General features: G+C 43.7%; 2 protein-coding genes across 7 annotated transcripts in view; both read left to right on the top strand.

Moving 5' to 3' along the window:
- Window positions 1-1,556, top strand: part of ALS2 (alsin Rho guanine nucleotide exchange factor ALS2) — a 71,285-nt gene extending 69,729 nt beyond the window's left edge. For all 6 annotated transcript variants that reach the window (XM_046019066.1, XM_046019069.1, XM_046019067.1 and 3 more), the window contains one exon: window positions 208-1,556. In XM_046019066.1, the coding sequence (XP_045875022.1) occupies window positions 208-246 (39 nt within the window). In that variant the 3' untranslated portion in view covers window positions 247-1,556. The remainder of the gene's footprint in view (window positions 1-207) is intronic.
- A 4,113-nt stretch (window positions 1,557-5,669) lies between these two features.
- MPP4 (MAGUK p55 scaffold protein 4) overlaps window positions 5,670-24,501 on the top strand; it is a 46,630-nt gene continuing 27,798 nt past the window's right edge. The window contains exons 1-5 of the mRNA XM_046018195.1: window positions 5,670-5,866; window positions 9,054-9,163; window positions 10,204-10,325; window positions 21,559-21,636; window positions 23,748-23,828. Coding sequence (XP_045874151.1) covers window positions 5,670-5,866; window positions 9,054-9,163; window positions 10,204-10,325; window positions 21,559-21,636; window positions 23,748-23,828 — 588 coding nt within the window. The remainder of the gene's footprint in view (window positions 5,867-9,053; window positions 9,164-10,203; window positions 10,326-21,558; window positions 21,637-23,747; window positions 23,829-24,501) is intronic.

Raw genomic sequence — 24,501 nt, 5'->3', positions numbered from 1 at the left:
TTCTCTCTACAGATTTCCAGGTAGGCAGAAGAGACAGTGGATAGGGGAACTGGAAGCAAGCAGGGAGAAAAATAAAGCACCTAACTGATTTTGTTGGAGCTTTCAGTATTAATCAGACATTTCCTTTCTTTTGTCTCCTGTGCATTGCTGTGTTTATGTGGTTTCTTTACAAGTAAATTTTAAATGGTTTTGAACTTTTTTTTCCAGGCATGTTACTACCAGATCCAACGTGAGAAGCTTAACTAGGATGCACAACAGCTTGCCAACTGGATTATCTGTAGGATGTTTTAGCACCATCTGGCGTCTTCCCGAAGTGGCAAAAACGAATGGTGTTGAAATTAGGACGTTGTGTTATTGTGGTGGTTATTTCTGAGCCTTACTAATGATGATAGCCCTGTGCCCAGAAAACAAAAAAGACTGTATGACTCAAAGAGAGGGTTGGAACGCAGATCGAATTCAATTAAACCAGTCCCTGGCCTATGTTAAATCCCGCAGATCTCACACATTTACTGTTCGGAACACGAGGTCATCCCCTCCTGTAGGAAAGAGAGTGCCAGCTACCTGAAGTTGTAAGAAGAGTTCCCAGTGTAGCTTCTTACATTAAAGAAGTTAATAAATTGTTTTGAGTTCCGGGTTTGCCTGCGGTTACCCCAGACCCCTTTGCAAGGAGCAGATTGTACTTGAAACTGTAGTCGCCACACTACGCCTTCCTGAATCCCTCGCAGTCACGTGTGCATCGTGCTTCTTGGCTGAGGGAGGGGAAGGAGGACCTTCTCGAACTGCAGTTTTAACTTTTTCTAAGCTTTTCCACCAGGGTATTCATGACGGGAGAGGTTCTATGCCGCGACGACCGCAGCCCGATCCCCACCATGGAACATCTAAACAGGAGTCTTCTGCCCCCCGACTAGAAAGAACGTAGGGATTTTGTTCTTGGATTCCTTTCAGTGCTGCAGAGTGAACACCCTGGAATGCACACACTGACCCGGGGCTGCTGGGGCCCCTCCCTCGTCCGGGTGCAAGTGCTGTATCGAGGGGCCTGTGAATGAGAGCCCGAGGAGCTTGTGCATGTGGGCTGTGTTTTGGAGCAGGACGAAATTCCGGGAAATTCCAAAGCAGGGAACTGCATCCATCGCTGGCCTGGCGTTCTGCTTCTTCCCTGTACCTCGCACTGAACTCACAGAAGGGAAGAAGAAGGAAACAAGCTTTGGCTTTTCCCAGCTCAAAAGTATTGTAACACCTCAACATTTTAGTGTTTTGCCTTTCACCTTTTTTCTTTTTAAATGTCCTATTGTGAATGGTTGGTTTACACTGTACAAGTAACACTAGGAGCTGTTTTGAATAACATAGGTGCTCTTCCTCATCTCATCTCCTGCACACCGTGGGGAGCATATGGAGTGTCCTCCAGATTTATGTTAACGTCAGCAGGTGTTGATCAGTTTAAAAAGGATCATGATTTCTGCTCTACTTTATAATCAAGACATGTTTATTAAAATACTGTTTCGGAATGTTGGCTGTAATGTAACAGCAATTTTCATAATAAAAGACATTCATCTCGATGAGGTTGTTTTATGACTATGTAAGAAACGACTCAGGGGCAGCTTAGAAATTTAAAAGAAACCCAGACTTAGTGTTTTGTTTTGTTTTTTACTTATTTTTTGCCTGAAGTGTAATCGATGCCTCTCTGTATGGGTCTCAGAGGTCCCTCTGGCATTTTAGAGATCTCTGTCTTTAAAGTAAACATAACTTCATAATTAGAGCCCCTTTGCTGACAAATTGACTTTCTGATCCTAATACCCCAAGGACAGGGGTCTTAAATCTATTATTTCTTTGAATAAAAGGCTTATTCTGATAGTCACTGTTTTTTTTGTTTTGTTTTGTTTTGTTTTTTTCTCCTGAACAGATTCAGGGAAGGGAAGAGTGAGGGTTTAGACAGGGATGGCCACTCTTTTTTTTTTTTTTTTTTTTTTTAATATTTTATTTATTTGACGGAGAGAAATCACAACTAGGCAGAGAGGCAGGCAGAGAGGAGGAAGCAGGCTCTCCCCGGAGCAGAGAGCCCGATGCGGGGCTTGATCCCAGGACCCTGGGATCATGACCTGAGCTGAAGGCAGAGGCTTTAACCCACTGAGCCACCCAGGCGCCCCAAGAGTGAGGGTTTAAAATGATCATTGGACCTACTACATTAGTCAGCTCTTTGCCAGCTATGTCTTCGCAAGAAGAAGGCTTTCCATGTCACCACTGCTCTCTGCCAGAAGGTGGCTCCACGTTACTGGAAAGGAACCAAGACTGGATTAGTTTATGTTAAACACCTTGCATTTCCATTAGAGATTCTTTTGATTTTAGGATAAACACAGATTCCACATTTTGGTTTTAAAGGCAAATTCACCGAATGTCTTGGATCCCTTGAGAGAGAGAGACAGGGACAGTTCTAGAAATGAACAAAGAAAGACTTGAGACCACGGAGAAATTCGCAAATGATGGTAGACTGTCTCAGTTCTAAGAAAATCATATTTTAACTCGTCCTTTTTTTTGAGTTTGAATGGAACTTTCCAGTTACTTTAGGCCCTTGATACTGTATTTATACCTTTCAGATAGCATAGCAAAACCATAAATTTTCAAGTTCTAAATCTAAATCTCCAGGCCACTGTCTTTAAATAGAAATACCTACCTCTCGTGCAACGGGTTACAGATCTTTCGCATGTGTGGTGAATGCTCAGAGTAGCCCTGAGGGGTGGGTATTGACCCCACTGATGTAGACACGGACAGTGGCCGGGATTTGCTCCCTGTTTGAGCTGGGACTCTACCTGAGAGTTTCTCTAACTCTAATTCCAGGGCTCTTTCCCACCACTGTTGCCAGAGATGCCGCTTCGCAGCTGGGTTATGTGTTAGAGCATAGAGTGGGGGCACCTGGGCAGCTCAGTCGTTTGGGCAGGTGACTCTTTTTTGTAATTTTTTATTTTTTAAAGATTTATTTATTTATTTATTTGACAGAGATCACAAATAGGCAGAGAGGCAGGCAGAGAGAGAGAGGAGGAAGCAGGCTCCCGCCTGAGCTGGGAGCCCGATACGGGGCTGGATCCCATGACCCTGGGATCATGACCCGAGCCGGAGGCAGAGGCCTTAACCCACTGAGCCACCCAGGTGCTGCTCAGGGCATGCTCTCAGGGTTGTGAGATCCAGCCCTACGTCTCAGCAGGGAGTCTGAGACACCCTGTTTCCCTCCGCTCCTACCCTGGCTTACACACACTCATGAATGCACTCTCTCTCAAATCTTTTTTTTTTTTTTTTAAAGATTGTAAGGTAAAAAATGAGTTGAAAATGAAAACTTCTATTTTTTTTTAAGATTTTATTTATTTGACAGAGACATAGCAAGAGAAGGGACACAAGCAGGGGGAGTGGGAGAGGGAGAAGCAGGCTTCCTGCGGAGCAGGGAGCCTGACGCAGGGCTCGATCCCAGGACCCTGGGATCATAACCTGAGTGGAAGTCAGACACTTAATGATTGAGCCACCCAGGCACCCGGAAATGGGAACTTTTAATAACATTAGGTGTTTATGGTGAGATACGGTGTGCTCAAAATGGTCACAGATCTATCATAGTCCCCGCGTGCATTTTCATCAACAGTGGAAAGCAAAGAAAACCCATCTGTTTAATTTCGAGTAAACGGACAGATAAACCTCTGACTGGCCATTTTGTCTTTACTCTGCGCTGCTGCGAGCAGAAGCTTTAGTTGTATTCTGGGTCATCTGCTGCACAGTGTGCTTCCCACCGACTTGTTCTTCCTGTGCGTCGCTGCAATATGAAATTTTCAAATACGTACCTCCAATCTGAGAGAATCGGTATTAAGTTGACAGTCACTTGGTAGGGGACCTTCCAGAAGGCACTGTTTTCTACAGGCCTCATTATTATTGGCCAAAGGGTCTCCCATCATATTCTCGTAACATGAGAGAAGAAGGTTAAGAGGTCAGCTTACTCTCTGGTGTCTCCACAGTTTTTCCTTCATTAAAAGCGCTGTCGTCTGTTGGGTGTGTGTTATCGTGGCGTGGTCAACAAAATGTCTCTCGTGGTTAACTATGTGGTGACATTTTGAGAGAAAATACCACAGCGACGACTGAAAATGATATAAATCGGACTTCTCAGTGTAAGGAATACTTAAAATTTGTGACAGGGAAAGCTTATGAGTATCTTAGTGGTTAGGCTGGGTTAGGCTTTTGTGGATTAGATCAAAGAGGATGTGCAGAGATTTTATCTAGAACAGTGAGGTGACTTTGGCAGCTAATAGTCCTCTTGTATTTTCTACCAAAGCTTTTCTCTGGATCAGAGTAACATTGTGTGTTTGCGGTCTTGCAGGTAAGAGACTTTACCGAAAGATCCTCAGTTACCAGAAGAGATCTATAAATGTGCTTCTGTGAATTTTTAATTGCTACAGATAAAATTCTGGGTAATTTAATTTGAACGCTTTAGTTTCATCGTGACCCAAATCTTATGGAGAATTCTGTGATTTTGAAAGAGCAGGTTTTGCTTTGGGAAACTGTTTCTTAAGGATGGAATAATGCGTTGTCGTGCAGACTGAGTAAAACTGAGCGTCCGTTCCAGCTCAGTCAGTGGCATTTTTACCCAGAGGAAGCTGGGCCACTTTTGTACGGGCATTAAGTTTTCAAGTGCTTTTCCAGGCTTTGTCTAGTAGGAAGCATGGTTTTTGGAAAATGAGCTTAATAGGGGTAAGGGGAATGGCATTTAATAGTAATCACTGCATTTAAATAAGTTCATGGAAATACTGATTTTTAAAGTCATATTTAGGACAAATTCCTCATGAGTCCGTAACACTAATGCAGCTTCTCAGTGAATAAGAACCGGTGACCCTTCCTCTATTACTTCATTAGTCCAGAACCGCATGTAGTTTTACGTCTTCCTGCAGCCTCTATCGTGACTTCTCATGACAGCAGAAGTAGGTAAGTTCTAACTGACAAACTTGGTCCAGAAGTCAAGAAAAGGCAAGGAAGAGCGGTTATAGTCCTTTGCCAGGCATTTGTCAGGGCTAGTCCCAGAAACGAAAGAGGAAAACTTTTGATTTTGCTACTTGTTACCTGTACCAAATACCTCTTTGAATGTCCATTTCCACGTCTGAAAAATGAAAGGTTTGCAAAGTTTGATAGGGAAGGAGGTTGAAGTCAATACAACCAGGCTGAGGCAGAGAGGAAGGGCACAGGCCTCTGGAATCCCAGCTCCCACCTGAGGACTGACGTCCGAGCTGCTCTTGAACTCCTTGGGGAAGTATCAGCCTCTGACTTCCATGTTTCAGCCTCCCATTTTTCCGCCCCTTCTCAACAACTAGAAATACAGTCCAGACCCTGCTACACATGCTGAGGCTTCAGCAGTGAACTGGAGAGCACGAGGTCCGCCTTCCAGAACTTCTGCAGACATGACCCACACAGAAGCCAGGCCCCGAACAGGTTAATGCAGAAGAGAACTGTGAAGCGGATTGTGAACTGAAGCATCGCAATAGTTTTCGTAGACATCTGGAGAGCAGGAGAACCATTTTCCTAGTTCCCTTCTAAACTTCTTGTCTTCCCTTGGGCTAATACCAGGGGCTCAGTGGCTTAAACAACAGAGGATTCCCCCCCCCCCCCCACAGTTCCGGAGGCTGGAAGCCTGAGATTAGGGTATGAGCATGGGCGGTTCAGGTGCCGTCCTTCTTCCTAGCTCGAAGAGACTCCTCCTCGCTCTGTCTTCACCTGGCAGAGACATTGATGGAGACAAGCTCTCTGGTGTCTCTACTTACAAGAGCATTAATGCCATCATGGGGACCCCACCGTCCTGGCTTCATCTCAGCCTCCTTTCTCCCAAAGGTCCCATCTCCAAACACAGGCACAGTGGGGTTAGGGCTCCAACATCTGAATTTGGGGGAACACCATTCAGTCCCCAGCAATTTGTCACAGGAACCTGACAGTGACCTCTGTTTTTAGAATTCCCCCTAAGTCATGGAGATGAAAATCGCTGTTTATGCCTTCATGGGAAAGGAGGTTTTAATCAACATAAGCTTTTTAGCATATATGAATTCATTTTCTGCAACCCTGGAGTCAGCATCGGTTTACTGGAAGCTATGTTAATAATTAAAACTCACTATAGAAATCACAGTCTATCTGTAAAGCTCCCTCACAAATCAGGTCAAGTCCGGAATGCACAGTCGGGTGCCCCCGGCTGCTGCATGGACAGCCTGGTTTGGCATATGGGCATTTGGACATTAATATGGAAGAAATGTGGTCCACCTTATGATGCACAGATAGCGGTAGGCTTGTTTAAACTGTTCTTCCTCTCCCAAGGATGTAACCTGTGAACGCCCCTCGGGTAGCATTTCCAGCATTTGCCTGAATATGACGACTTGGTGTGCGACCCATCTGTCTGCTCCGACTTCTGTCTGTCTGGCAGATACTCCACCTCCCTTTTCTTTTCTTTCTTTTTTTTTTTTTAAAGATTTTATTTATTTGATAGCGATCACAAGTAGGCAGAGAAACAGGCAGAGAGAGAGAGAGGGAAGCAGGCTCCCCGCCGAGCAGAGAGCCCGATGCGGGGCTCCATCCCAGGACCCTGAGATCATGACCTGAGCCGAAGGCAGTGGATTAACCCACTGAGCCACCCAGGCGCCCTCCACCTCCCTTTTCAATGACCTACCCTCCATGTGCTCCCCTCTTGGGGGGGGGGGTGAGTCATACATGCAAATGTTGTGTTAAATGATTCGACAGAGTGCTCAAAAATTAGAACACAGGAAAATGGCAGGGTTTAACCTAACTCGGTTGGGGCTGGGCAAGGCGGGCAGTGGTGGTGGGCATGGCAAAAGCATGTGGCGTCAAGTTTTGGTAGAATCTAGCAAAGTAGAATGCTTCAGTGTGACTGGGAGACAGTGTGTATAGGACAGTTGTTTAAAATTCTATGACAGCTTTCCTTCTCACTGGGAATTTAGGGACAACATAATCATGATGTTTTTCTAGACAGCCCTCCTGGTTCAACTCCACAACCTGTTTAAATTTTAGACAGCGGTTCTCACCCAAATCAGATGCAATATCCCAGGCTCTATTTGCAATACTCCTTAAAAAAAAAAAATCCCGATTTCTCCTTTATTATCCTACTTAGATAACAAATGCTGTCATTGCCCTATCCATAGGACATCCTATCCCTTGGTCCTTATGGTTTTGGTGCACTCCAGGCCACCTCATGCGGCCAGCGCCTGCACTCACTATCTGAGAGTACGCATGTAGGAGGCTGCAAGCACTAGAAGTAATGTTCGCTGACCAAAGCCCTCCCCCAATGACTGGCAGCATTGGTGTATAAATCCCCCTGCTCTTGTCCCTTAGTCCCCCCAGGGATTAAGCTCCATCGTGCCCAGGGTAGTCACTTGATTGATATATTTTTCACTAGCCTTTTCTCCTGGCCTTGTCTTAATATCCCACCCTGCTACTGGTGTTTCTTGGGGTCACTTTCCAAACAAATCATCCCACTAGGATCCTTGCTCTAATTTTGGGGAAACCCAAAATAAGATGCTTGCTTACACACAACTTAAAAAAAAAAAAGAAAGAAAAACCATCTGTATAGTGCCCTAGTAATAGTAAAAAGATGTTAAATAAATGTTGTCAATAAGACATTGTAAATTTCAACAGGTAAATAGGAACTACCACTACACCAAAAGATCTAATGAAACAACGTGTTTGCCCTATAAAAAAATCCACCAGGGACACAGCTGCAGCCTTGAATGCAGACACAGATACAACCAGATAGTGGTATGTTACAGTGATGCCCTAAGTGCTATGTTTTTAGGATTCTAATGGGATGATTTATTGGGAAAATGATCCCAGGAAACACCTGTTATAGAGTGGGATATTAGGACAGGGCAGGGGGAAAAGGCCAATGAAAGGTGTATCAAGCAAAATAGCCTCACCATTATTGACATGATTTTCGGAAAGGGTGAACAACTTGATAAAGTCCAAGCAAAACAAGGTGAATTCACTTCTAAATTATGGTAGTAGCATTTCAGAAAATTCAATGTATGTTAGAAGTATGTAAAAATACTTTGTATTTTTAGGTAAAGGTATGGTATTTTTAGGTATGTTAGAAGTATGTAAAAATACTTTGTATTTTTAGGTAAAGAAAAGCTGGGTTCTAGGCTCTGATAATTATAAAGGTGTTTTTGGTTTGTTTGTTTGTTTGTTTGTTTTTAAGCAACATGAAAGTCCAATGAGGTGTTTTAAAGTTATACCAGGGCGTAAGGTGATTTTTCATTATATAGGGCAACTTCTGTGAAATTTCCACAAAGAACAGTGAGCATGTTCCCTTTGTCCTCATTTTCTTAATCCTCCTTTTGCTGGCTGAAAAGTAGAAGTGATGGCTGGAGCTCCAGCCACCGTTTTGGAACAGGAAGATGGGAACCACAGCACACCCTAGGAAGGCAGAGCAGGGAGCTGGAAGGAGCCCACTCTCTGAGCACTTCATGCAGCAAGGTTGCCCTACTTGCCCTGAACTATCTCTGCCTCTACACTTTTATATAAGCAAGATATAAACTTCTACCCTTTTTAGCCACTACTATTTTGGGTTTCTGTTTCTTGAAATCAATCCTTCCTAAAGCCACATAGAAAATAACTTCTAAGAGTATGCCTCAGACGTAACCACACCTCTTGCCATTGTGATCAGAGCCAAGAAGAGCTGTAGGTGCAGTGAGAGGGAACAGGGTCCCTGAGTGGAGTCCGGCCAGGGAAGGCTCTTCTGAGCTCTCAAGGATGGTAAAATTAACTAGGTGAGAAATAAGCAAATATTTCTTTGTTACTTGTTAAAAAAAAAAAAAAAGTAGGGGTAGTATTCCATGAAATAGTAATGCTCTCTCCTAGGGTTGGTTAATTTAGAGAGTAAGCGCTAAGGGCAAGTGTTTTGTTTGACGCGGGTCCCCGGATGTAGCATAAGGCTCCACTTGCTCAGTAAATGTTGTTGAAAATATATTCCAGCGCGTGAGAGCTGCAGGGCCAGTGTGACCGAGTGAGCTGTGTGCTGTTTCCGGGTCTGCTCCCAGTGCTGAGTTCCGCCCGAAAACTTGGGCAGGAAGGATACAGTCAGACAGAGGAACACATCCACTGGACAAGAAGAACATGAAACCATCCACCACAACCAATCCGGAGAATGGTATGTGGTGCCCTGACTCCTTCCTAGACCAGAAAGGCCTTCTAATGTCACTCTAGACATGAGATCAGATTTAGGGGCAGGGCTTCTGATAGATTTATTGTGATTCTTATAAGGAACTTGTTGGACACTAGCTGTATTAGTGATGAATGTAAGCAATTTCCAAGGCAGGAAGGAAGGTGATCGGCACAGTGGATTCAGAACCTCCTTTTCTCTCTTTTCCCCAATGTTTTATTTAAACTTGGAACTTCACAACTTGTTCACATTCAAAATATCACTACGAAAACAGAATGTCTATGAAAACATGTTAAACCCAGCATTCGCTGAAATCTGTTTGGTTTCTTTAATCAGTGGAATCCTGAGATTTGTATTAAACACCTATTGGCAGTTAGAGTTCTTTTTTTTTTTTTAAGGATTTATTTATTATTTATTTGAGAAAGAGAGGGCACAAGCAGGGGGAGGGGCAGAGGGAAAGGGAGAGAGCATCTCAAGCAGACTCCCTGCTGAGGGCAGAGCGAGACTGGGGGCTCAGTCCCATGACCCTGAGATCATGACCTGAGTCAAAACCAAGAGTCTAACATTTAACCCACTGAGCCACCCAGGTGCTCCAACAGTTAGAGTCTTTCAACAACCTTTCAATAAGAACTTTCAGAAAGGGTGAAAACAAATGACTCTGTTTGAATTAGAGAAGGAGGATCCAGAAAACAACTAGATAATTTTGGAATAAACCAAAGGCTGACAAGGTGGGGGAAGGGAAAGAATATTGCTCTCATAAAATCTCCCATCTGTACATGATCTATTATTTCATCCAATGTTAGCAACAACCCGATGGGAAAGCTAACATTATTTTACCCCAAGGACGCTGGGCTTCAGATCGATGGATGACTTTCTGAAGTTCCCACGGTGATAGAACCGGAGCTCTTGGCCTTAAACCCAGTGTCATGTCCTCTCGTTCGTCCCCGCTGTCGACGTTCTCTTTCACCCTTACACCTGCCTTTCTTCACCGCCACCTGCCGCTCACCTCTGCCCCCTCCCTTTCCCAGGTCTCTCCCAGATCCTGAGGCTTGTGCTGCGAGAGCTGAATCTGTTCTACAGCCGAGACGTGAATGGAGTGTGTCTCCTCTACGATCTTCTCCACTCCCCATGGCTGCAGGCTCTGCTGAAGGTGAGCGCCCCATTACCTGGAGGCCTTTGCTGCTGCGGGAGCTAGAAACTGCTCACCCATTGGGGCCACTCTCTGGTCAATGGGCAGGGAATTTCAGCTTGGTACATTTCTCAGAAGGCAATTCTTTTTTTTTTTTTTTTTTTTTTAAAGATTTTATTTAGGGCACCTGGGTGGCTCAGTGGGTTAAGCCGCTGCCTTCGGCTCAGGTCATGATCTCGGGGTCCTGGGATCGAGTCCCGCATCGGGCTCTCTGCTCAGCAGGGGCCTGCGTCCCTCTCTCTCTCTCTGCCTGCCTCTCTATCTACTTGTGACCTCTCTCTGTCAAATAAATAAAATTAAAAAAAAAAATAAAAATAAATAAATAAATAAATAAAGATTTTATTTATTTATTTGACAGATAGAGATCACAAGTAGGGAGAGAGGCAGGCAGGCAGAGAGAGAGAGAGGAGGAAGCAGGCTCCCTGCCAAGCAGAGAGCCCCATGCGGGGCTTGATCCCAGGACCCCGGGATCATGACCTGAGCGAAAGGCAGAGGCTTTAACCCACTGAGCCACCCAGGCGCCCCAGAAGGCAATTCTTTTGTGTGTTCTGAGAACTTCCAACATGGCTGTGGGGCTCCCACAGCAACAGTTGTTGGGGTGCTAGTGGATGTCTGTAATTCATCTCAGTTCTGCCGCTCTCTATCGGGAGACAGCATCAGATCCCATAGGGAAAAGGTTATGTCTCCTGGGACTGCTGCCATTCTCCCCCATGTCAGACGCCAGTCACAAGCCCAGGCTGTTACCTGTACTTCTGACCAACGGTCTATAAATCAGAGGTTCCCATGACCTTCTCCTTGGGTGTGATTAATTTGCTATAAACCACAGAACTCAGAGAAATATTTTACTTGCTAGATTATCAGTTTATTATAGAAGGATATAACTCAGGGACAGCCAGATGGAAGAAATAGATAGGGTAAGGCATGTGGGAAGGGGTGCGGAACTTCCATGCCCGCCTCCACTCTCCTCTAGATTTCCACAAGGTCACCAAACCAGAAATTCTAACAAACCCAGTCCTTTGGGGCTTTTCTGGAGGCTTCATTACATAGGGGTCGTTGATTAAGTCATTAGTCACTGGGGATGGATTCAACCTTCAGCCCCTCTGGTTCCCCAGCGGTGGAGGTAGAGGTGGGGATAGGCGAAGGGACTGAAAATCCGAAGGCTAATTACACGGTTGGTTCTCCTGGCAACCTGCCCTTAACCTTAGGTGCATTCCAGAAGTCACCCCATTAACATAAAAAAAGGCATCTTTGGGGGCGCCTGGGTGGCTCAGTGGTTTAAGCCACTGCCTTCGGCTCAGGTCATGATCTCAGGGTCCTGGGATCGAGTCCCGCATCGGGCTCTCTGCTCGGCAGGGAGTCTGCTTCCCTCTCACTCTCTCGGCCTGCCTCTCTGCCTACTTGTGATCTCTCTCTGTCAAATAAATAAATAAAATCTTTAAAAAAAAAAAAAAAAGGCATCTTTGTCAATTTCCTCACTTGGGGAATTCCAAGGGGTTTAAGAGCTCTGAGCCCGCATCTGGACCAAATACTAATTCTTATGATAAATCACAATATTACAGCAGTCCTCAGAGAAGAGCTACACAAACCTCTTAGCTTTCGAGGGTTTAATTTAGATGGGCAGTTCCTCTTTCCTCCCCCAGTTCCTTTTCTTCTAGAGGACCCTGGGATCACAAAGTGGCCACCACAAATGGCCATCGACAGGACCCTTAGCATCGGTCTACAACCCTTTCTCCTTGAGCCTGAAACTCAGGACAAATAAAAATGCTTTTAAGAAACTATTCCTTTTTGGGGTGCCTGGGTGGCTCAGTCGTTGAGCATCTGACTCTTGGTTTCCACTCAGGTCATGATCTCATGGGTGGGGGGATGGAGCCCTGCCTCAGGCTCCCTGTTCAGCAGGGAGTCTGTTTGGAGATTACCACCCTCTGCCCCTCCCCCACAAATAAATAAATAATTCTTTAAAAAGTATTCCTCTTTGTTTCTTGAAATCAAGAAATGAGAGATCTACAGTTCTGTTTACATATCTTAATTTTTTTTTAATCCTGAAAATTTCTTTTTTAAGAAATTTGTGGCTAAAATTTCATGCACTCTACAATAGCGTCTACTATGTGATTATAATTTTGTTCAAGTGCTATTTTTTTTTATTTGTTTATTTACAGCATAACAGTGTTCATTGTTTTGGCATCACACCCAGTGCTCCATGCAGTACGTGCCCTCCTCATTACCCACCACCTGGTCCCTCAACCTCCCAACCCCCCCACTCCCCCGCCGCCCCTTCATAACCCTCTAGTTGTTTTTCAGAGTCCATAGTCTCTCATGGTTCATCTCCCCTTCCAGTTTCCCTCAACTCCCTCTCCTCTCCATCTCCCCATGTCCTCCATGTTATTTGTTATGCTCCACAAATAAGTGAGACCATATGATACTTGACTCTCTCTGCTTGACTTATTTCGCTCAGCATAATTTCTTCCAGTCCCGTCCATGTTGCTACAAAAGTTGGGTATTCGTCCTTTCTGATGGAGGCATAATACTCCATTGTGTATATGGACCACATCTTCCTTATCCATTCGTCCATTGAAGGGCATCTTGGTTCTTTCCACAGTTTGGCGACCGTAGCCATTGCTGCAATAAACATTGGGGTACAAATGGCCCTTCTTTTCACTACATCTGTATCTTTGGGGTAAATACCCAGCAGTGCAATTGCAGGGTCATAGGGAAGCTCTATTCTTAATTTCTTCAGGAATCTCCACACTGTTCTCCAAAGTGGCTGCACTAACTTGCATTCCCACCAACAGTGTAAGAGGGTTCCTCTTTCTCCACATCCTCTCCAACACACGTTGTTTCCTGTCTTGCTAATTTTGGCCATTCTAACTGGTGTCAGGTGGTATCTCAATGTGGTTTTAATTTGAATCTCCCTGATGGCTAGTGATGATGAACATTTTTTCATGTGTCTGATAGCCATTTGTATGTCTTCGTTGGAGAAGTGTCTGTTCATATCTTCTGCCCATTTTTTGATATGATTATCTGTTTTGTGTGTGTTGAGTTTGAGAAGTTCTTTATAGATCCTGGATATCAACCTTTTGTCTGTACTGTCATTTGCAAATATCTTCTCCCATTCCGTGGGTTGCCTCTTTGTTTTGTTGACTGTTTCCTTTGCTGTGCAGAAGCTTTTGATCTTGAGGAAGTCCCAAAAGTTCATTTTTGCTTTTGTTTCCTTGGCCTTTGGAGACATATCTTGAAAGAAGTTGCTGTGGCTGATATCGAAGAGGTTACTGCCTACGTTCTCCTCTAGGATTCTGATAGATTCCTGTCTCACGTTGAGGTCTTTTATCCATTTCGAGTTTATCTTTGTGTACGGTGTAAGAGAATGGTCGAGTTTCATTCTTCTACATATCGCTGTCCAGTTTTCCCAGCACCATTTATTGAAGAGACTGTCTTTTTTCCATTGAATATTTTTTCCTGTTTTGTCGAAGATTATTTGACCATAGAGTTGAGGGTCCATATCTGGGCTCTCCACTCTGTTCCACTGGTCTATGTGTCTGTTTTTATGCCAGTACCACGCTGTCTTGGTGATCACAGCTTTGTAGTAAAGCTTGAAATCGGGTAACGTGATGCCGCCAGTTTTGTTTTTGTTTTTCAACATTTCCTTAGCAATTCGGGGTCTCTTCTGGCTCCATACAAATTTTAGGATTATTTGCTCCAGCTCTTTGAAAAATATCGGTGGAATTTTGATCGGAATGGCATTAAAAGTATAGATTGCTCTAGGCAGTATAGACATTTTAACAATGTTTATTCTTCCAATCCAAGAGCATGGAACAGTCTTCCATCTTTTTGTGTCTTCTTCAATTTCTTTCATGAGTGTTCTGTAGTTCCTCGAGTATAGGTCCTTTACTTCTTTGGTTAGGTTTATGCCCAGGTATCTTATGGTTCTTGGTGCTATAGTAAATGGAATCGATTCTCTAATTTCCCTTTCTGTATTTTCATTGTTGGTGTATAAAAAAGCCACTGATTTCTGTACATTGACTTTGTATCCTGCCACGTTACTGAATTGCTGTATGAGTTCTAGTAGTTTGGGGGTGGAGTCTTTGGGGTTTTCCATATAAAGAATCATGTCATCTGCGAAGAGAGAGAGTTTGACTTCTTCCTTGCCAATTTGGATACCTTTTATTTCTCTTTGTTGTCTGATTGCCGTTGCTAGAACTTCTAATACTATGTTGAACAAGAGTGGTGAGAGTGGGCATCCTTGTCGTGTTCCTGATCTCAACGGGAAGGCTGCAAGCTTTTTCCCATTGAGGATGATATTTGCTGTGGGTCTTTCATAGATAGATTTTATGAAGTTCAGGAATGTTCCCTCTATCCCTATACTTTGAAGCGTTTTCATCAGGAACGGATGCTGGATTTTGTCAAATGCTTTTTCTGCATCAATTGAGAGGACCATGTGGTTCTTCTCTCTTCTCTTATTGATGTGTTCTATCACACTGATTGATTTGCGAATGTTGAACCAACCTTGCAACCCAGGGATGAATCCCACCTGGTCATGGTGGATAATCTTTTTAATGTGCTGCTGGATCCTGTTTGCTAGGATCTTGTTGAGAATCTTTGCATCCATATTCATCAGTGATATTGGTCTGAAATTCTCCTTTTTGGTAGGGTCTTTGCCTGGTTTGGGGATCAGGGTAATGCTGGCTTCATAAAAAGAGTCTGGAAGTTTTCCTTCTGCTTCAATTTTTTGGAACAGCTTCAGGAGAACTGGTGTTATTTCTTCTTTGAAAGTTTGGTAGAATTCCCCAGGGAATCCGTCAGGTCCTGGGCTCTTGTTTTTGGGGAGGTTTTTGATCACTGCTTCAATCTCATTACTAGATATCGGTCTATTCAGGTTGTCAATTTCTTCCTGGTTCAATTTTGGGAGTTTGTAGCTTTCCAGGAATGCATCCATTTCATCTAGGTTGCTTAGCTTATTGGCATATAACTGTTGGTAATAATTTCTGATGATTGTTTCTATTTCCTTGGTGTTAGTTGTGATCTCTCCCTTTTCATTCATAATTTTATTAATTTGGGCTTTCTCTCTTTTCTTTTGGATTAGTGTGGCCAATGGTTTATCGATCTTATTGATTCTTTCAAAAAACCAGCTTCTAGTTTCATTGATACGTTCTACTGTATCTCTTGTTTCTACCTCATTGATCTCTGCTCTAATCTTGATTATTTCCCTTCTTGCATGTGGAGTTGGTTTGATTTGTTGTTGATTCTCCAGTTCTTTAAGGTGTAGAGACAGCTGGTGTATTCTGGATTTTTCAATGTTTTTGAGGGAGGCTTGGATGGCTATGTATTTCCCCCTTAGAACCGCCTTTGCTGTATCCCATAGGTTTTGGACCGAGGTGTCTTCATTCTCATTGGTTTCCATGAATTGTTTAAGTTCGTCTTTGATCTCCTGGTTGATCCAAGCATTCTTAAGCAAGGTGGTCTTTAGCTTCCAGGTGTTTGAGTTCCTTCTGAACTTTTCCTTGTGATTGAGCTCCAGTTTCAAAGCATTGTGATCGGAGAATATGCAGGGAATAATGTCAGTCTTTTGGTATCGGTTGAGTCCTGCTTTGTGACCCAGTATGTGGTCTATTCTGGAGAAGGTTCCATGTGCACTTGAGAAGAATGAGTATTCTGTTGTTTTAGGGTGGAATGTTCTATATACGTCGATGAGGTCCATCTGGTCCAATGTTTCATTCAATGCTCTTATTTCTTTATTAATTTTCTGCCTCGATGATCTGTCTATTTCTGAGAGAGGCGTATTAAGATCTCCTACTATTATTGTATTCATATCAATATGACTCTTTATCTTGATTAATAGTTTTCTTATGTAATTGGGTGCTCCCATATTGGGGGCATAGATATTCACAATTGTTAGATCGTCTTGTCGGATAGTCCCTTTAAGAATTATGTAGTGTCCTTCTGTATCTCTGACTACAGTCTTTAGTTTAAAATCTAATTTATCTGATATGAGAATCGCTACTCCGGCCTTCTTTTGAGGCCCATTGGCATGAAAGATGCTTCTCCATCCCTTCACTTTCAGTCTGGGTGTATCCTTAGGTTCAAAATGGGTCTCTTGTAGACAACATATGGATGGGTCCTGTCGTTTTATCCAATCTGCAACCCTGTGTCGTTTTATGGGCGCATTTAGGCCATTCACATTGAGAGTGATTATTGAGAGATAGGTTTTTATTGACATCGTGTTGCCTTTGAAGTCTTTCTGTCTATAGATTGTTTCTATATTTCTGTTCAATGATATTCTTAGGATTTTTTCTCTTTTATAGGACCCCCCTTAATATTTCCTGCAGTGTCGGTTTGGTGGTTGCATAGTCTTTTAAGCCTTGCCGGTCTTGGAAACTCTTTATCTCTCCTTCCATTTTAAATGTCAGTCTTGCTGGATAGAGTATTCTTGGTTGCATGTTCTTCTCATTTAGTACTCTGAATATATTTTGCCAGCCCTTCCTGGCTTTCCAGGTCTCTGTGGAAAGGTCTGACGTTATTCTAATGGGCTTTCCTCTGTATGTAAGAAGCTTCTTTGTCCTAGCTGCTTTTAAGAGGGTCTCTCTTGAAACATAATTCCCCATTTTAACGATAAGGTGCCGTGAGGACTTTCGAGAATCTAAAATCTTGGGAGGAAATCTTTCTGCCTCTAGTACATGAACGTTGTTTCCATTCGTGAGATTGGGAAAATTTTCATAGACAACTTCTTCCACTATATCTTCTAGACTTCTTTCTTTTTCTTCCCCTTCAGGGATTCCAATAATTCTGACGTTGGAACGTTTCATGGCATCGTTTATTTCCCTGATTCTGTTTTCGTGGCTTCTGAGCTGTTTGTTCCAGGCTTCCTCCTGATCCTTTCTCTCTATCTGTTTGTCCTCCAGATCACTAATTCTATCTTCTGTCTCAGTTACCCTAGCTTTTAGAGAATTTAGATTGGATTGGAACTCATTGAGAGCATTTTGAACATCATCCCTGGTGGCTTTCAGTTCTGCCCTAACATTGTGAACATCATCCCTGGTGGCTTTCAGTTCTGCCCTAATCAATTCTGTTTGGTCATCCATGGCTTTCTCCAACCTAGCTATTGCCTGGATAATTGTTAGTCTGAATTCCTTTTCTGACATATTGTCTATGTCGATAGCCATTAGCTCTGTTGCAGAAGGCCCATCCTCTGTATTTTTCTTCTGTTGGGTATTCCTCCTCCTAGTCATTTTGGTAAGAGATGACTAAACAGATGCAGCTGGACTTATCGATTGTGGTGCAGTCAATGTTCACCCTGGAATGCTTCTGTGCAATCAGGATTCCCCACCCAAATGAGAGAAAAAAGAAAAGAAAAAGAAATAGAGAAGAAGAAAGAAAAAAAAAGGGGAAAGAAAAGAGGGAAAAAAAGGAAAAAAAAGGAAAAAAAAAAGAGAGAGAGAGATAGGAAAAAAAGGGAAGATAAAAGAGAAGGCTCAGCCCAAATGGGCCACAAGGTAAGATTTGTGGAGTATACAAACAAAAACAGACAGACAAAAAGAGTGATAAAAGTATATGACAAGAGAAAAAAATATGTATATATAAGCAAAAAAAAGGGAAGAACCTCATCAGAAAGAACCCCAAGTATAAGGTTTATATATTATTAGGACAAACACAAATTCACAGAAACACTGACAGAAGGAAAAATTGGGAGAATGGTTATAGATTCTCAGTGTGGGTGAGGAAGGTTATTTTGATTCTTCCTGAAGGTATCTTGATGTTTTTGTTAAGGGACTCAACTTTCCTAAGTTACAGGGGGATTAGAAACTGGTTTGCTTATAGGGGTAGCATTGATTGGGGAAAGGGGATTACCTTGAAGTTTAACTCTATATGTATAGTAGAAAATAAAAATTAAAAAAGAATAAACTAGACTAAACTAAGTTAAAATTAAAAAGAATTAAAAAAATAGAAAAACAAAAGAAAAACACGGGTATATGTATCAAAAAGTTCAGGTTAGAAGGTTATTAAAGAATTTGATGTACTGGACATCTCAGTGTGATGGTAAATAGGTTAAAAAATTATAAAAAGTATAAAAAATAGGTTAAAAAATTTAAAAAGAACCAGAATATTGGTAAAGAGTTAAAAATAAAAGTTGTATTTATGAAGTAGTGGTGATTGTTCTCTTGTAGTCTTTTTTTTTTTCTTTCTTCCTTCCTGGTTGGTTTTCTGGGGGAGGGGCCTGCCACGTGGGTTTTCAGACAATGATGTTCCCTGAGTTAGGTCCTCCCGCTCCCCTCAAGGGGGTGAGCTCTTTTTTTTTTTCAGGAAACTGGTTTTTTTCAGCCTTTTGTTCTCTGGGGGTTTTTATGTTCTTTCATCTGCTTTCTCTCGCCTTGACAGCTTTTGATGGTTTTTGGAGGTTTAGAGGAGAGCAAACAGCACCCCAACCTCCCTCTCAGAGAGAAGCCTCAGACTGTTTTGCAAAAGCTGCTGGCAGAGTCGGTTCTGAGTCACTGTCCCTGGGGATGCAGGAGCTCCTCGTTGTACCCAAAACCAGGGCAGCGGTGGCTGTCTAGGCAGCTCCAGACCGCCAGAGAGGTTCCGAGCAGAGATCGCGCACTGAGATTTTCCCGCTGTCCCGAGCTGGGAATGTCTGTTTTTCTGGCTGCCAGAGCTCCAGGCTAGCGCCTATGAGCACCTATCCCAAGGGAGGGTGTGGGACGCGCGCGTTTCAGGATTGCCGTCTGGCCAGGCTCCCAGCCCCTCACGGGAGCCCGACCCCACTCGTTCTCGGGCGCGCTGGCGTTCAGGTGCACTGGCGGCTCAGGGACCGAGACCTGATTTCTCCGCCGCACTCTCTCTGGCTCCGCGCCAGGGGAGGCTGTCCTGGGTCCGGGGACTTAGGTCCCTGACCCTAACTGCCCAGGTTCCCACTATTACCCCCCCCCCCCACCCCGGTGATCCTTTGCTGTTTGTTTTTTGAGTGCTTTCAACCAGACTCCAAGTTAATGCTGGTCCCCAGACGCAGAGCACTCTCGTGTTGGGGTGTTACTTTCCGATAGGTCACCTCTGGTGGCTCCCTCCCCCTTTTGTTTATCTTCGGACGTTCCCAGTCTGCTTTACCTGCCACTGGCGTCTTCTGCTCCTGTAGAGATCCAGACGTGTATAATTCTGATCTCAGGCTGATTTCATGGGTGGTCGGAGTTCTTTGGTAGGTAATCAGCTCACTTTAGGGTACAGGTTGAAATGGTGCCTCCTCCTACTTCCCCGCCATCTTGACTCCCCACTATCTCAAGTGCTATTTTTAAGAAAGATTCTTTTAAAGTTATTTTTTTGGGGATGTGGGTGTCTCCTTCAGCTAAGTGTGAAATGTGGTCAGTCTTTTGATGCATGTTAATGCATTCTTCAAAATAAGAGAAAGTGGCAGGATCTTTAGCGTGAACTAAGAGGTGCTCTCACGGCATTTTTTAAAGCTCTTGATTTCTTCGTCTGTTCCTCTCCTGCTGGGCACTTCGGCTGGTTCCGTGTCATGACTGCTGTGAACAGAGCCGTGGTGAACATGGGGGTGCAGATATCTCTTTGAGCTCGTAATTTCGTGTCCTTTGAATACACACCCGGAAGTGAAATACACAATGGGATGGTATTCAGCCATAAAAAAGAAAGAAACCTTCCCTTTTGTGACAATATGGATCGATATCTCGCTGAGTGAAATAAGTCAGACACAGAGAAACAAGTATCGTCTATTTTCACTTGTGTGTGGAGTTTAAAAAAGGAGAGCTCATAGAAACCGAGACTAGGGGCTGGGGCTGGGGGAAATGGGGAGATGTTGGTCAAAGGGTCCCAGCGCTGGTCATGAGAATAATAACTTCCAGGGATGTAATGTCCGCCATGATGGCCACAGTTAGGAACACTGTATTATGTACTCGAAAGCGGCGAAGAGGGTAGATCTCCAACAGTCTGTCTCTCACACACAGTCATCATGACGTGAGGTGATGGAGATGTAAACGTACTGGGATTCTCCTTTTGTGTCCATACGGATATCAACCCAACACATGGTGCACCTTAAACTCACACGGTGTTATCTGTCAAGGACATCGCCAGAAAGCTGGGGAGAAAGAGCCCCTCCTGATTCCTCTCAGGCATGTTTTCTCCTGCTGGGAGTAGCTCATGCAGGAGTTCTCCTGTCACTACAGGGATTCCCTTGCTCACCTGTGCAGGCTGTGGGTCGCCTGCAGGCCCTGCCTCAGGGCACCAGCCTTCACACTTCCAGGCGGATCTGAGCAAAGGGCTTGGTGGGAGCCCAAGGAAGCACCGTCAGCTCAGACCCGGATGGAGGAAGGCTGCGCCCAGCCGGCCTCTTGGGCCTCATCTCTCCATCTGTGAGAGAAAGTAGATTCCTAACAGAAGAAGGGTGGGCGCAGAGCGGGGCATGCCTGGGTGTCCTCGGGCCAACTCCAGATCTCAGTGTGCGAAAAAGTCCCTCAGGTCAGCAGAGATGAAGTTGAAAAAAAAAATGTTTTAAGATTTTACTTATTGATGTGACAGAGAGAGAGGTGGGGAGCCCAAGCAGGAGGAGTGGTGGGCAGCGGGGGAGGGAGAAGCAGGCTCCCCACTGAGCAGAGAGCCCGATGCGGGGCTGGATCCCATGACCCTGAGGTCATGATCTGAGCCAAAGGCAGCCACTTAAATGACTGAGCCACCCAGACGCCCTGAAGCTGAAATTTTTGTGAATGAAACTTTGCCGGATGATTAAGGGAGGAAAAGGCAACAAACAGACACTAGCCGAGTGCGATCAGCGCTTGCAGCGTGCCCGGCCTCTTGTTCAGCTCCTCCGTGGAACCCCGAGCCACACAGCGCATGCCGTGGCCTTTGGCCAGCACAGAGGTTCCTACAGGTCTCTGGCTCCAAATCCCTATTGGCCTCCACCCTGGAAACCCCACTTGTTAATTTAACAAGAGTAAAGTCTGCATTTCTTTTCATCAATGACTCTGGCTGGGGAAGATCAGGTTCCAGCCGCTGCCAATAACCAAGCCCCTGGAGGGTGGGAGCCACCTGACTTGGCCCGTTTCTGATGGACAGCGACAGACACCTTAGGAAAGGCCAGCACACCAGCCGCTCGGCTGCTGGTGCTGTGGCCGGACTGGCTCTCCCCTTGCAGATCTTTTGACCCCCGACGTTAATGGTCATGTTATCAACATGTCATCCTCCCACCGCTGCCTCTCTGCAGGTTTATGATTGTCTCCTGGAATTTAAAGAAAAGAAACTTGTTCCTGCCACAACTCATGCACAGACATTATCCTGTGAGGTAAGGTGGTTTTTAATCCACAGAATAGGGGGGCTTTAATGAATTAAAGGATCTAATGGCAAAGTTGGATTGATGACGATGCATCTCACAGATTTTTTTTTTTTACACAAAGCGATTCATGTTCTTGTTTAATTGATTGCACGAAATACTTCAGGATGATGACAATTCTCTGCTTGTCATCTCACAGGTGTTTCTAATTGAGCTTCAATCGAAGGAAGAAAATTGATCAGCCCTTCTGATTTAAACACAAAAGATAACATTTTTAGCATGTGCCCATTTCTCTCTTTTTTTCTTCTCTAAACCTTAGACTCTGTTTATCCTATGTAATCTGAGGGTAAATATTGTTAGAGTATATGTAGATCTCTCTACAATGTAGATCTCTTGGTGGGCTCTTTGCCTGAACTCCAGACTCTCATATCCAACGGTCTCTTCTCCAACATACATAGACGCATGCTTAATGGACCCTGGAAACTCAACACGTCCCATGAGCTCCTGATCTTCCCCACATCCAAGGCTACTCCCCTGCCAGCCTTTTCCAGCTCAGTAATGACGTCTTTGTTCAAAACATATCCAGAATCTTATCACTTCCACACTGCCACCTAATAGAAACCATCATCATCTCAAATACCGACAATTGCAATATAAACTCCTACCCGGTCTGCTTCTACACCTGCCCTTCTATATTCTATTCCAGCATAGCAACTGAACTGATCTTCTTGTAGGGTGTGTCAAATCATGTCACTTCTCTGCTCAAACCCTCCCAATGACTTCCCATTTCGGGGTACACATCATAGTTCTTAGATAGCCAAGCATAATGTAGTTCCCATTCCCTCTTTGACTTCAAACTCAGTGCTTTAGCCCTTGTTCATTCTGCTCTAGTCAGATTAACCCCTTGTGGTTGTGTGAACCAGACACACTTCTGCCACAGGCCCTTGGCACTTGCTATTCCATGTCAATAATGCTCTTGCCCATATAGCCACATGATTTGCTTCCTTATTTCCTGGTCTCCACCCAAATGTCACCTTCTCACTATGACTTTCTCTGGTCACCGAACTAAAATTGCAACCCCTCGGAGCACTCCCTGTCCACCTTCCTGTTTCATTTATCTTCTTAATTCTCATCAAGTAAAAATGGGGATTTTTTTTTGAGAATGGGGATTTTTGTCTGCCACTGTATTTGTATCACTGAAAACAGTGCCTAGCACATTGTAGATACTCAATAGATATTTGTTGATGGATGAATAAGTGTAATCCCTTTTATTATTACTTTTTACACAAACCATATTAAAAGAAATAGAAAAAAAAAAAAAAAAGAAGAAGCAAACCCCAGTTCCAGTAATCAATGATTCAAATTCTTCTCAGTTGTCCCCAGGAAAATACACACATGATATTTTATTCAAATGTAATCCTAGGGAATGGAGATAAAGCTTAGTAAACTACTTGTTTTCATTTGACTGTATATAATAAGGCTCAAGTGCTGGGGTTTCCTGGGGTTCAGTAAAGTCTTGAAAGGTTTTATGTCCTCCCGGAAAGCAGGTCTACACCCAAACAGGAAAGAGATCAGAATTAGAATGTTTAACGCTTTTTTACTGCAACAAATATTAGTATTTGGTAATTGGTAATCAAATAATAAGTCCTAAAAAACAAATTACTATTCCCATTTTTCTACATGACAAATGGAGCATCCCATGGGATTAAGCTCCCTGAGTTCTTCAGGCATTTGAGCCTGTGCCTGGAGAACTCAGACAACTTAGTCTGACCATAAAGATTCACATCAACAAACAGTTGTCTTAGTGCCACTGGAGGGGAATTGCCTTGATACATACATTACAAAATTATATTTGTTCCTCCTCCAAGCCTCTGGCATGCCAGGATAGAGGCACTGAGGTTTAGACCATACCCAAATCTTGAATTCTACCTGCTGTAGCAAAGTTGAATGAATGAGGGAAGATCCTAGACCCTGACTTTAAAGATAAAAAGGAAGATTTCAATAACGGCTTTTCTTAGGTCAATAACATGCTGGTCAATGTATCTGTCATCCAGCTTGGGTGGCGTTAACTAGGCGATGAAGATTTTTAAAAATTTTACAATGTATGCTTTTCCACCAACCAGGTAGTGGGGATATTATGTGAAACTCCTAAATCCCCTGAGATCCAAGAGCTGAAACAAATCCTCCAGGATCCACACTTTAAGGCAAGTGCTTGCTAAAATAGACAAGATATGCCCATCTGGCATGTGGGCAAAGTTGGCAAGAAGAAACAAGGGTGATAGGAAATGCACTTTCTGAATAGACGCTCTATTACTGTACGTGGGTGACCAACAGATTGTTCTTAAAGATGTGGGACTCAGATGTGACTGGTTCTGTGTTGTTAGCCATGGAGCCAAGCCTGCCATATTTATGAGACATCCAGAACTTTCCATGATGTCTCGTTCCCACCCTGCAAAGCCATGTCCCTCCAAAATCCTGGGGGACAATCAGGGTGGTACACTTCCTTTCCAACTTGAAAATATTTTAAGTTTTGGACGAAGAGTGTGAAGATGTTCTGAAAATATAGTGTAAGGGTGATTAACTCAATGAGGGAGTATATGAAGGACATTTGATTAAAGAATGTTTGATTGTAGAACAGAAGCTGGTCTCATAGTACTTGTAGAGTTTGAGCTCAGTTTATCAACAAATGAGAACTTTAAGAGACTCTCTGCATTTGGAACAATGGGATTCATGAGTCAAATTTTCAGTTCACAAGATAACCCTAGACAGTTTTCTCTGAGTTCCAGTGAAGTTCTGTCCGTCAGTCCCATGTTGGGCTATGGAATGACTACTTCCCCACCCAATGAACTAAACATTTAATATAATGGGCCATTAGAA

This window comes from Meles meles, chromosome 9 (assembly GCF_922984935.1).
Source record: "Meles meles chromosome 9, mMelMel3.1 paternal haplotype, whole genome shotgun sequence".
NCBI classification, from domain to species: Eukaryota; Metazoa; Chordata; class Mammalia; order Carnivora; family Mustelidae; genus Meles; species Meles meles.
The sequence above is the reverse complement of the archived record's forward strand: the minus strand, read 5'-3'. Positions and strand labels throughout refer to the sequence as shown.